This window comes from Numenius arquata, chromosome 7, assembly GCF_964106895.1.
Source record: "Numenius arquata chromosome 7, bNumArq3.hap1.1, whole genome shotgun sequence".
Lineage (NCBI taxonomy): Eukaryota > Metazoa > Chordata > Aves > Charadriiformes > Scolopacidae > Numenius > Numenius arquata.
In genome coordinates this window covers 46616088-46630334 of record NC_133582.1, presented here as the reverse complement: position 1 = coordinate 46630334, position 14247 = coordinate 46616088, and the positions used below count along the sequence as shown (strand labels likewise).

General features: G+C 35.5%; 1 protein-coding gene across 3 annotated transcripts in view; it reads right to left on the bottom strand.

Moving 5' to 3' along the window:
- Window positions 1–13030, bottom strand: part of NEK10 (NIMA related kinase 10) — an 86588-nt gene extending 73558 nt beyond the window's left edge. For all 3 annotated transcript variants that reach the window (XM_074150335.1, XM_074150334.1, XM_074150336.1), the window contains exons 1-11: window positions 12957–13030; window positions 12602–12662; window positions 11536–11666; window positions 10923–11025; window positions 8337–8417; window positions 7488–7529; window positions 5650–5728; window positions 5240–5307; window positions 4107–4186; window positions 2853–2939; window positions 1288–1512 (exon numbers count right to left, since the gene is read on the bottom strand). In XM_074150335.1, the coding sequence (XP_074006436.1) occupies window positions 1288–1512; window positions 2853–2939; window positions 4107–4186; window positions 5240–5307; window positions 5650–5728; window positions 7488–7529; window positions 8337–8417; window positions 10923–11025; window positions 11536–11666; window positions 12602–12662; window positions 12957–13030 (1031 nt within the window). The remainder of the gene's footprint in view (window positions 1–1287; window positions 1513–2852; window positions 2940–4106; window positions 4187–5239; window positions 5308–5649; window positions 5729–7487; window positions 7530–8336; window positions 8418–10922; window positions 11026–11535; window positions 11667–12601; window positions 12663–12956) is intronic.
- Between the last annotated feature and the right edge of the window lie 1217 nt (window positions 13031–14247).

The following is a 14247-nucleotide window of genomic DNA, read 5'->3' as shown; positions in this document are numbered from 1 at the left end:
AGTTCACTAAATAGGTGTCTGATTAATAGGGAAACTAAGTCCAAGTGGCAGCCAGTGACAAGTGGTGTTCCTCAGGGGTCGGTACTGGGACCAGTGCTATTTAACATCATAGAGTGCACCCTCAGCAAGTTTGCCGATGACACCAAGCTCAGTGGCGCAGTCGACACATTGGAGGGAAGGGATGCCATCCAGAGGGACCTGGACAGGCTTGAGACGTGGGCTTGTGCAAATAGCATGAAGTTCAACCAAGCCAAGTGAGGGTCCTGCACCTGGGACGTGGCAATCCCAGGCAGAAATACAGGTTGGGCGGAGAATGGCTGGAGAGCAGCCCTGAGGAGAAGGACTTGGGAGTGCTCGTGGATGAGAAGCTCAACATGAGCAATGTGTGCTGGCAGCCCAGAAAGCCAACTTCATCCTGGGCTGCATCAAGAGAAGTGTGGCCAGCAGGTCACAGGAGGTGATTCTACCCCTCTACTATGCACTCGTGAGACCCCACCTGGAGTACTGTGTCCAGCTTTGGAGTCCTAAACACAGGAAGGACACGGACCTGTTGGAACGGGTCCGGCGGAGGGCCACGAAGATGATCAGAGGGGTGGAGCACCTCCCCTACGAAGACAGGCTGAGAAAGCTAGGGTTGTTCAGCCTAGAGAAGAGAAGGCTCCGGGGAGGCCTCATAGCAGCCTTCCAATATCTGAAAGGAGCCTACAGGAGAGCCGGAGAGGGACTCTTTGTCAGGAAATGTAGTGACAGGACAAGGGGTAACGGTTTTAAATTGGAAGAGGGGAGATTTAGATTAGATACCAGAAATAAATTCTTTACTGTGAGGGTGGTGAGACACTGGAACAGGTTGCCCAGAGAAGTTGTGGATGGCCCATCCCTGGAAGTGTTTAAGGCCAGGCTGGATGGGGCTTTGAGCAACATGCTCTAGTGAGAGGTGTCCCTGCCCATGGCAGGGGGGTTGGAACTAGATGATCTTTAAGGTCCCTTCCAACTCTAACCATTCTATGATTCTATGATTCTAAGTAGACAGCAACGATGTATTTATTCATTATTTAGTTTTATATAAGGAAAATATGAAAAACACCTTAAGATAACAATTAAATAAGTATATCTGAAAAAAATAGTCCTTATTCAATATGTCCTAAATAGCTTTTTAATTTCTGCAGACATCACATACAGCTGAACGAAAACAAGATGTTATTTGATAAAACAGAGCTTGGTCAAACATATCTTAAAATATGAAACAGTCTCATATAATCGCCACAACGTTGAGGACTGAAAACCTACCCCTGCAATATATGAAGGAGCTGCTTGATTCCACCCCAAATTCGGATTTCTGCACTAGTCTCAGGGTCTTCACAAACCTGTACTAGAATCCAAACTATACTCCGTAGAAGTTTGATATGATCAGAATGAAGTAAACTGAGCAAGACTGGAACTCCTTCATACATTTTTACTTGCTCTTTGATTTGTGACTCTGCACAGAGGAGACGTAGCAACTCTGCTGTAAGCCTAAAAGTAATCATCAAGAAATTTTAATAATAACTCCGTCATTACTTTGTATTGTCAGTTAGCAAAGGGGAAAAACACACAGCAGATGTTTAAGAAAGAACTGAGATCTCCTACAAAAAAAAAAAAAAAAGAAATTAAAGAAAACTGCTTAGGGTCACTGTAAACTGGTTAAAGTCACTGTTTAAAAAAAAAAAAATTGAAAATGAAGAAGGAGGTCCAAATTTGCACAAGGGATTGAATTATATTTACATTGAGTTTGACTGTCAGCATAGGCAACCAAGCAGACACAGCCAGGATGGAAGTGGCCAGGTGGACTGCAGTCATCCATGGTACCACGTTCTTGTTAATGGCATTAGTACTACAAGAAGCACCGACTGATTCTTCTCCAGTATAGTTTGAATATTATGTTTACAAAAGGGATTGGATATATCCTTAAAAGATTTATATAAAATTTTCATTAACTTCACTACAATTAAGATGAACTTTCATAGAAAGTATGGCTAGGGATTTCCATTACCACTTGAAGCAAAAAAACTGCATATGTGTTTGACGATACATACGAATTCAGATTCATATCTGAATTTAAAATTATTCTTAACTAGTACTGAATTTAATGAGCTTCCTGTCTAGATTCAAATTCCAGTTTTTTAACAAACTTTTGGTTTACATACAATCTAAGTAATTTCAAACACAAAAACCAAAATCTTTTTGTATATTCAATTTCTTTAATCATATGTAAAATAATTTAAATGTGTCAAATAGCTAAGCATGAAATGTAAAAAAAAAATATCTTCAGAATATGAATGTGATAGGATAAGTGACATAATATCAAAGTTGAGTGTCTTTCGCTTTCTTACTGAAATGCAGATATACTATGCTCAACTAGCAGGCTTAGCTGAGAAGAAAGGACATTTAAAGAACTGAAGGACACCCAGCCTTTGGCATAAATTACAACAGCTGTATTTCTTGCAATTTTTTAGTAGTTTACATCAGGCATCGCAGGAACTGTCAGAGTTCAGCATGCTTTCCATCTAACGACTCAGGTTTGCCAGAAGCAAAGAGGAGATGCACCAAAGAAAGCAATTACTATCACTTTATGGTAACATTCCAATTCATTTGCACTGCACTGTAGGCCATCAGTGGAGAGAGAGGAGACAGCTTATAACAAAATTACTAGAAAAGATTTTGCTATATCAATATCAGACTTAAAATACATAGGGATCAGAACTTTACCTTGAGTATATTAAAGTAGCACGTTATCTAATTCCTCTAAATAAACGTGTCCCTAAATGAAAAAGTCAATATGTCTTAACATAATTAATCTACAAGCAAAGTCTCACCTTTTAGAAAGCAAATCGTATTCACGTAATATCACCAGCAAGTTCTCAACAATGGTGAGCTCACTTATCTTCTCCCTACATTCTGGACTACAAATTGATTATTTCTGGTATTTATAATCAAATTAAATTATATGATAAAAACACATTGCTCTTTAGCCTCTCTCCTTATACATTCAACCAATTTTATTTTTTTTCTCAAGTCTTAAGTGATAATATCATATTGTCCACACATATATTTAAAGCCACAAAAATGTGTCAAGAGTGACACTGCAACAATTGCCAATTTTCCCAGTACAAAACAAGTAAATGTGAATGTACAAAAGACATAAATGTATTTCATTTGTTTCATACTAGAAATTAAGCAAATTAGGTAATTTTTAAAAACAAATACAATTTCCATGAATATTTATAATATACTCCAAACACTTTTTTGCCTAGTCCAAATGTAATACATTTAATTCTGTGAAGAAAATTAAATAGAAGTGTAAAATAGATGTATAACATTATTTAAATTAATACTGGTACTAAAAAAAATTAAACTGAAATAGAATGAAAGAAATTTGGGAAAAGAGAAAATCCAGAGAAATACTAGTAAATAAATTCTACTGATCTCAAAGAATTGTACCTATTCTCTTTAGTTTTCTAATTTTCCTTATAATTTTTCATTTAAAAGATAAAATTGTTATACAAGTCTGGAAGTCAACAGAACAATAATGTAGAAGCAGCACCTTTTCTTCTATAAAGCTACTAAGGATGAAAGATGCTATATCTTCCTTTTCCTTTTTTTCCCCTCCATATGAGGAAAAGAAAGTCTTATCTTGATTTAAAACAGTCATTAGTGAAGACCAGATACATATACATGGATTTGAGTGCATGCATTCATTATTTACTACACTGAACAATATTCTTGCTGGTTATTGTGAGGCACTGTTATATTAAGCTCAGTACAAAAGACTTTTATATGCAGGAAATCAGTAAGAATTACAGAATCCTGCACAGAGATTGCAAAAAGAGATTCTATGACTCCAGTCTTGCAAAGTTCTCCACACGAGCAAGAAATCTGCTGCAAGGAGCAAAGTTTCTATTTAGTTTCTACTGCTTCAACATAAAATTAAGCATACTTCATAGGCCTGCACAGAACAAGGCCTAATTTTGAAAAAGAGAAGTCTTCCTCATAAACAACTGCTTAAGATTGTTTCAAGAGATAACATGAAAATGCTTATTGTGGACTACAGAACACAAAGTTGAGCCTACCTTTCTGCTAAGCTAGTCAGAGCGAGGAGGGCACCCAAAAGCACATTGCTGTCTCTGGCAGATAACAAATTTACTAAGGTCTGGAAAATGAAACATAAAGCAAGACAAATAAATATACTCTTCTCTTTTACAACTTTACACACATAGATTTATTGAAAAGCCAAAATTGAATACCAAATCCTTACACAATACACTAAAAATCTTAGGCACATTTAAAGTACACTTTAAGTACACTTAAAGTCTCAGAATACACCCAGACTTACAACAAGCAAGGATGTTTCTTCTCAAACTGCAGTTAGCATCTCTCTTGACTGCTGAAGCATCTGTCCAACTTAACATACCACTGTAAAAATCTGTTCCTGTTTAAAACACTTCAGAACTAAATCAAGGCCTCCTGAAGAAAAACTTAATTGTCAGCTTATATTTAAACCATGCAGTATGTAATTTAAGGCCCTGCATATATTGTTAATGATTTATATCAAAGTAAATTTCATATTTGTCTAGATTCTCTAAACATATGTTGTCCAGTTCTATGTGATCACAATTGCCAATGTTTTTCTGCAGCATAATAGAATCATGAAGCACTAGTTACACTGATCTTGATCTACTGTTTCTCAGTCTGGCCACAAATCAGCAATGGTTAAGTATAGATCCTTATACTGGCAGTAATATATAGCAAGGAATGTCTAGGTTGTCACTGTCTTGGTTGACACTCCTCCATTTAGCCACAGAATGTTTTAAAGTGAAAAATCATAGCAGAAATTTATTTTTAAAATATCAGTTTAAAATAAATTTATATTAGAATACTTATATAAAACAATTTATATTATAGTATCATGTAGCTCAGGCCAGTGTAAACATGAGTACTAATTTTGATGTGAACAAGTTTAGTCCAAACATTTAAGACCTATTTATCTCAAACAATAACCATGCATCAGTCAAATTAACTTACATACAAGAAATAATTTTTATGATACTTCTAATGCATCTGTAAAACAGAGAACTGAGATTATCTTCCTTTACAAGCTTGACAAGGCAAGGAATTTACTCCCACATAGATCAAAGCTAAAAAGCATAAGTCATACAGTTAAGTAGCTAATTGGTTATAATCAGCAGTTTTATAAAGCACTTACATTATGTGCTCCACTTGCTATAACCCATTCTCTTTGATCTTTAACAGCAGCAAGCTTTTGGAAAATGTCTATGAAACAAAGGAAATCACATAAATTGAAACTTTACCACTTAATATTTTTCATTTTACTAAACAGATAATAAAGCAAAACATAGGATAAGGTCTTTGAACCATGACTAGCTCATTTTATTCTGTTATTTCAATGCATAAAGAGGCATTAATTTCCTAAGGATATATTACAAAAACAAGATGTGCTTCTCCACAACAATTTCAGTGTTTACTTGTTTGATGATGTCTACAATGAATCTGGTAATGTCTTACTTAATGACCATCTCAAGTATTTAAAACATTTTAAGCCTCACACAAATTGTAAGTGCCCTTTTACTTGATGTTATCAGCTATAACACTTACATGTCATGTTTACCAACTTGTCGACATTATGTTGCTCTTCTCCGTAATTCAGATAGCCATTTGCTATTGTTTCCATATACTACAAGTAAGGGGAGGGGGGAAATAAAGGATACCATTAAAAATAGTTTGAAGAATTCATAAGCCTAGAGTGTTATGCAGAGAAATAGCCTGTAGGTGGTGCATCTGTTTCACGAAAAAGGTGAATCTGCAACATCCCACATACTTTTGTTGTAAAATGTCAGGGAACAGAAGAGATCGTGGAAGGATAGGAATTCAAAAAGCAGGTGTAAAATTCCACAAGAGGAAAATTCACCAGAGACTATAAAATACAACTACCCTACTTCTAGGGCCAAAATTCCCTTCTTTGCAAGCTGCTAGAGGGTTGATAACAGTATTCTGGGGAATTATCACTTCATGTTTCTGCTTTCAAACTTTTCCCTCAGCATCAACTACTGGCCACTGTTTGGAACAGCCAGATGGATCCTTAGTCCACACAGCTCACAGGCTCAGACTCTAAAAAACCTACACAACTACAGGAGGGGAATTTTGTTTCTTTTTCTTTTTTTTTACTTTTTGACATAGCCAACTGGTCGGAAATGGTGGAAATACGGTCCAAAAATAACACTAATAACTACCTGCTCAAACATATTTTTCAAGGAAATGAGAATTATCACAAGGATGTAATGTCTGTTAGTACACAAAATCATCATATGATTCTCCGTATCGCTTATACATTGGTTTTACATACGGTGGCGTTTTTGAATTTCTAGAACACTGTATAGGGAAACTACAGGAGTTTCAAGCAGATGATACAGAGAGGCTAGAACTACAGTAGTAGCACACAAATTAGAAAGAAAACTCACATGAGGAGGACACTACTAGACGAAGTAATATTGGTAATAATAATTTTATTAGTGTTTTCTACTAAAACACCCTAAAACACTTTAAAATTAGAATAGTTTTTTTTATCTGAAGCTGCCCCCTTTCTCCCCCCCCTTCCCTCCCATTTTTAACGGTGTATAAAATAGTCTAATGGAGGACATCAGAAAACACCAAGCAGTTCCTGTGGGAACCGTATCCATTAGAAACTAATAATCTTTAACTCCTGCCCTTAAGGAGGTTTCAAACAAGTGACTGTCTGACCAAAGGGCTCATAGCTCATTATTGGTTCCTTGAAATACAGATGACTCCATAAATATTAATGAATGATGACTGCATTCTAGAAAGATCCATTTGTTTTAAAAATTCTGATTTTTTTTCTAGAAAAAAAACCTCCCAACAATTTCAGAGATATTCAAGGTATGTCATATCCCACTGCTAAATTGGCACTGACGAACAAGTATTAAAAACCCAGGAGTAAAGCAGTATTAACACAGAGAAATAACAACATAGCAGTCAGTTATCAATAACGTTTTGTAATGCAAAAGTACTGTAGTCCCCAAATTTAAACCTGTTCAACATTCTATCATTATGCTTTTACCTTTGAGAAGTCATTTGCTACAGTTCAAGATGGCTTTACTCATCTTCCTTCAAAAGTCTACTGTTCCTTTTGACTGAACCAATTGTTCAGAGTTTTCTAATCCTTCTTCCACTTCGGGAGGCATTTGTTAAGCCTCCTAACTAAAAATCCTGTGTTAAATACTGCTAGATTATAAGGAGAGCTGCTTTGTGCACTAGTGAAAAAACGACACCAACAGTTTATGTGCAAACAGAGGAATAGACTCGCTTCTTTCCATAAAACAAGAATACATGTACACTGCTTTTTACAGTGTATTTCATTCTAATCATAATAAACTGACATGCAACATGACGGATAAAGGTACTATGAGGAATTCTACCTGAGCTAGACTTTCAATCCCACCCAAGCTGTGGAGCATTTCCTAAAAGAAAATTAAAAATAAAAAAAATGAGTCAAAATACAGAAAACACTAGAATGAGAGAACACTAGAATATAAATGCTCTGTTTGTTATGAATGTTGAGAAACCTTAACTCCAGTGGTCGAAGTCAATGGATTCTGGAGATGCTTATCATCTTAAGAGTTCAGAATTACTTTCAGTAATTAGAAAAATAAAAACATAGAAGAGCTATTTTAAACATTCTAAAACTGGAAAAAATGGTATAAGCTTCGGAACATGTAGGAAAAAAATACACAAAACCAAATATCTTAACAAATGTCTCAGGCTTAGTCCTATGAATAATAACTATAATAGCCGAAATAAAATTTAAAGCTAATTGTTTGAAGTTCAGATCATTGGGCTGCTAGGAGGAATAGGCAGCTTTCAGTTTTCTTCACTTACTAAATAATGGGAATTTTACATATCTATATGATAAAGTCAAGTACGGAGTCTAGGGCTCAGAGCAATGACCAAGCCATCTTGTTATGAAGATTTATGTTCTTTCATGTTATGAAGATTTACAGGTTCTTTGTTAGGGTTAGCAATAACTGACAGTACATAAGAAATATCAGAAATTGAGAAAGTTATGCAGCAACTCTGCAAATTCACTCTTGGAATTTGTTTGTTTGCAAATCACATCTTCACATATAGAAATATATGTACATTCATATAATAAGTATGCATCCATAAGTATGCACTTTTTTTATACACATGCACCGACAAAACTCATATGCATGATGCTTATATTCATTCTCTTATCCAAGCAAGAAACAATATCTTGACATACTGACCTGATAGCATGGATCCCTTATTAGTAATCTCAGGCAAATTAATACTCTAAGAAAATGAATGGATGGAGCCTGATTAACCCACTCACTGAAAAAAAAAAAATTCAAAACATAAACCAAGTATAATAGAAAAGTGTTAAAACATTTAAATAAGACACTGATTCAGGAATCAGTCGACTAGAAGATTAGTAACTTACAACAGTTGAAGAACATACTATATTATAGAACTTTTAACGTCATTTATATTGAAACATAGTAACAGCTTTAAAGAAATTGATTTTCTTATATGAACGTTGCCAGCCATAACTTATTATCACTGAACTGATGCAGGAAAGTACATGCTTATCTCTAAGCACAAACTGATCGTGCTTTGATATAAACTTACTTTAAGTGTTTGGATCAAGGCTCAAAAGGGCAAAATCACTGAGAAAACACGTCAAACTTCAGTACACAAATACACATACATAAAATTTAAAGCAAACCACATGAGTGCTACAGAAATAAAAAGAGCTAGATTTGAAATAATTTTTGGAATTATCGTAATCTATCCTGGGCTTTAAAAACTATTACCATTAGTCCTTGGAATAATTTTTTATTTAGTTTAAATCTTCTTGATATAGGATTATACTTCCAAATAGAACTTCCTCTTTTATATTTCTCCACATAATTCCCCAGCACAAGACTTAGCAGAAAATACCTCAGATACACACAAAGCATCGAGGGGCAGTAATCCTGCATAAAATATCAATAATGGAATCACCATTTCCATTGTCTGTTGAAGATATATATCCCCATTTTCCTATTTAAAATAAACCTAGAATTGGACATCTTTGTGGTGCATTTTTTTTGTTGTTATTTTAACTGAGGGGACAGAATCTGTAATATCTGGGCAAGTTTCCAAGGAATGGAAAAAGTCTATGAGACGTGGCAGTTCTCTTCCCTTTTTATCATTTGCAGTTGGGAATGACGCCAATGGCTAAAAATACTTTGATAAAAATAAATGTTTTACAAATAGCTACTAGCAAAATCTCAGCCCTTCTATGATATTTTTCTGCCCAAAGTAATACTATTTTTCATTATGCTTCCATAATTGGACACTTCAGAACGGCATGAAACTTTGTAGGTCAGATTTTAAAGTGGCCTGAAGATCATTACCATGGTGGGTCTACAAAGTTGTTTTGTTTTTCAAAAAAGCCTCGACTCTTGACAGAAGTTAGTTTCTTTAATGGAGCAACACATCGGTCACATTTCCAAGCAGGGACAGTAATTCTCTGACCCTGGTTAACATTTGAGAGTCTCTTCTGCTATAGTTACATTTACAATACACGTTACTAGATACACTAGTGTATATCAGGCACACGCCAGCAGGATTTTTTCAGCCTGCTTAGTTATATTCCTTATCCAAACTACTTAAGCTAAACTGATCACAGTTTTTTTGTCAAGAGAACTACCTCCAACCAGGCCTTCTGCCAACACAGCAATGCCAGTAAGTGGGTGTGATTTTTTTCTTGCACCCCAACTAACGTAGCTATGCCAGCAAAAGTATGTAATGCTGGTGAGGGTGACAGTTTCTAAGCTCTGAGACAATGCAATGGAAGTAGTTCCAAAGAGAGCACGCCATTACAGCCATAGTAAAGCATTTATAAAGTGCAACTAAATGGGTTTTACATTCCTACTAATACATGCTTTTTTCATCAACCTTACCTGGGTGCTTTCATTTATAATACAAGACTGCATTTGCTATATCATCATCAACAACAAATACTGAAGAAAACAAAAACCAAAATATGAGCTAGGTATGGCACAACGTAGGAACAGAATTTGGGAATACACAATGCAAGTTATTCTTAGAATTTTAGTAAATGAAGCTGAGCCACTGACATCCCACTGGTGTGTACTGAGATGATAAAGTTCACTTGAAACAAAAGAGGTACCAGATTTACAAATCACTTACATGACCTTACTTGGGCTCTAAAATGGAAAAGCACAATACACTGCAGGAGTGTATAGTAATAGAAATCCTGAAAAACATTCTTTTTTCAGAAAATACCTTTTTCTATGCCCACCTGCCCCCACATTTTTTTAAGGTCTTGCAATTCTTCCTTGTTCAAATGAGAGCAGCACAAGAAAGGTTTTCCCTTTCTAATCCTGTTATACACACAAATACAAATAAATATGAACAGTAACATAAACTCATCTGGTTTATGAAAGCCACTCACCTTTCTATATAAAGGCAGCAGTCATAAAATACAAGTAAAATCAGTAAAATAAAAATGAAATTAGAAAAGCAAACCATAGATTACAGACACCAGATACAGAGGAAACATGGCAGATGTTAGAATTTCGGTCATCCAAATTTTAACCAGGACTTCCTTTTTCCATCCCACTAATCCAAGCATTCGGTCTTTAAAGCCAAGACAGAAGTCGTTGTTTAAAACTGAGACTATGCAGAGATGTGAAGCTGGTATTTTCCACACAGAGGTCTATTGTTGAAACATATATGCTACATGAAACATTATCCACGCATCTTGGTTCTTTGCTTAAGGCAAGAAAGCGTGAGCTCCTTGGATATGAATGTGCTCAATATACTGACCTGCTGGTGAGTCTGTTCTTAACTAAAGCTGTAAAGATCTCTTGAAACAGCTTATGTTTGGGATGTTCACTAAAATTTCTCTCATTCTTGTAGGTCACACTAATAAGGAAAAAAAAACAGAAAAATGCTGAGTTGCTGATTATCTCACCATATCATAATTTTAGATTGCCAAAACCCAACATTAGCAGGAAAAATTAAGAAACGTCATATCAGCAGTTACGACGGAATAACACAACTTCATATTTCCAGATACTAACAGCATGGAAGAACAGTCTGTCTCGTGCATAAATTGGGACTACTATACTGGTACAATATAGGCTTTCCAAATAAAGAAACCATTATTTTATTTAAACTGACAATATTAACTCCGAACAGTACACGCTGCTGAGTCAGACCATGTGTCTGAAACTTACAAAGGCAGGAACAGTCACAGTTAGGTTTAAAAAGTTAAAAATATATAATTTATATCTTGCATAATGGGTTAACATGAAAGTACAAGTAAAAGACATAAGTACAAATATAAATGCCTTCAACAATTCAGGAAGCTTAAGATACATAAAGATGTGCAGAGATATAACACAGTGTCACATTAGATTATTTTTTTTTTACCTGAAGTTTTCAAGTTCAGCAACTTCTGTTGGTTCTTGCCATTGACCATGGGGTTTTTGTTCATTGCTTTTGATGTTCTGCCGAGCTTTTGTCACACTGGTTTGACTGCTGTCAAAGCGTATAGCTGGAAGCTAAGGAATAAAGGGTTAGTACTCATGAGTTACACACTGCCTTTTGAGTTTTATAAGAATATTATCAAGCAAAAGTACTTTTTCTCAAGTTCTGACTTGAACATTGGACCTAGAATCTGCCATTATAAAATAAACACACCACACACAAAACAAAACTGACATGGTAGAAAACTGATGTAAAGCAAGGCTGGAAAACTAGTACATGGAGATATATAAATTGAAAGAACGGTGACTTTTAAAATTTATAATGGTAAAGCTCAGCAGAATCTGCAACACACGCTCATTTCCTATGCTCCTTACCCATCCCACTTCTACAATCGCACAGCCTTCGTATTCTTTTTAGAAAGAATCTGTAGAACTCGGATGTTTCAGCTTTCTGCTCAGAAGAAATTCCATGCCTCTATCCAGGAAGGGAGTGCATAACTCCTATCTCACATGGACAATTCCCTGAGTTATTTTGTCGTATCTTTTTACAGAATAGAAAAGAAGAAACGGTTCTGGCATTCCAAGGACTCACAGCCATCATCATGTCTTGGTTTTCTTTGCTTCAAATAGCAAACACAAGCTTCACTAAGTGACTTGAGGTGAATATTTTACCATGTCCTATAAGTTTCATGCATTGATATTTATGCCTTGAAGATTTTTAGCTCAAGTGTTATTCTCTAGAGACAACTGCATATGGTTAAAATGCTGAGTTTTTTTATTTTATATTATTTATCACTCTTCATCATGTTGTAAGCAATACATCTCTAAGCCTACCTTCTCATGACATTGTGGAATGGCATGGAAGAAAACAAATCTGTTAGGCTACTTAACTATGGAACGATATGGAACAATAATGGAACACAATATCCTAAGTATCTGCCACAAACCATAATCATCATTACTTATAATTATATAATTCTACAGCATGTTTAACAGTTATTAAAAAATACCTGTTGGTTGCTTGACTGAATATTTAAGAGAGACTGAAGTCTTTTAAGGTCAGAATAATCCCTAGGATAAAACACAATAGCACAAATATATTGTCAACAAGCAACAATGCTACTGACAGAAAATAAAGTTTTCTAGTGTTGCCTAATGTCCCCTAGTGTCCTCGTTTTGCATAGAGAAGAATTTATAGCTTCTCCAGAATGCCTTAAATCAACAAAGGTGTAAATAAACTTGGTGACCAGAGTAACAGTTGTCATGTTTATACTGCATTTCAAATTAAAGCATTCTGCTTTGGCAGCTAGTGCAAATTCCACACGGGTCCTGCTGAAGTTCAAAGTAAGACGTGAGATACTATACCTCATAGAGATCCCATGAGGTTTTTTGCCTGTTGCTTTTTCTGTGCTCTTCAACTTTTTGTCCTGATCAGGCATTGTGTATTACTATTATCAGATGGCTAAAAACTCATTTCCTTAAAAAAAAGTAGATAGATAGAATTATATCATTACAGCAAAAGCAACAAATACTTACTTACAGAACCAACTGATAAAACTTTAAGGAAAAAAAAAAACAGCTCTAACATTTTCTCAACATCAACCCTTAGACATTATATGAATATATCCCTTAGAATTCCAGATATTAACAAGAAAGTAATTAACCTGACATACAGAAACCTCATTTTCCCATCACACAGATAGATAATACTTACTGTCTTACTATTACACTTCTATTACACTTCATTTTTATTGGGATTTTTCCTCATCTTGTGTATTATTACCATTATTTTTCACCATGGACTATCTACTTAGGTTACAACAATGCTTACAGGCTGACATCAAGGTTGTATCATACAAGCTGTTGTCCAGACAACAGAGAATATAATGGTTTTATCACCTAAACAAACAAGACAGGTAAAGGGTAGAAAAAGCAGATATCTGACAAATAAATGAGATGCATACATCATGCAGTCTACCACAGAGCCACGGTCATTTTCAGTAGTTTGGAATCTGGGTCTTCTGCATTTCAGCTGAATGCCTTATACCTATAGTGCCCTGCTTTTCTTGCAGTGCGACCCACAGCTTATTTCCATAGGTAAGCACAGCTGTATGGCCTGGCCTCATCAGGGCCATTACTGCATATTAGATCCACAGCAGACAAATGTTCAGCCTGTAGGCGTGACTTCCCACAAAATCCCACAGCTTGTTGCTTGCATAGTATACAACATTTGTTCACTGAAAATCTTACAAAGCCCTAGAAAGCGACAGAAGGACACAGAAAGAGGATAGTCAAGAGGAATCTCTTGTTGTTCTGAAAACAATTATATGATGCAGATCCTGCTCTGAGTGAAAGAAGGATGGTCAGGAGGAGGCTGGGGCTGAAGAATTATCCCTGAGAACTGCATACAGCTGCCGCGTATAAGTAGAGCGCCTCTGATTTTAAAAAACGAGGATATAACTTTTTATATATCATATAAAAAATATATATATTTTACTGCTCCTTTCTACCCATTTTACTATTCACTAAAAATGGACCATTTGGATGTTCCCTTTGGTGTCTCTTTAATAGGATTTTCCATATGAAATATGATAGCCTCCTTTTCTCTTTGTGCACTGTAGAATTCCTCCGCTATTCATTTTTATTCCTCTTCCTC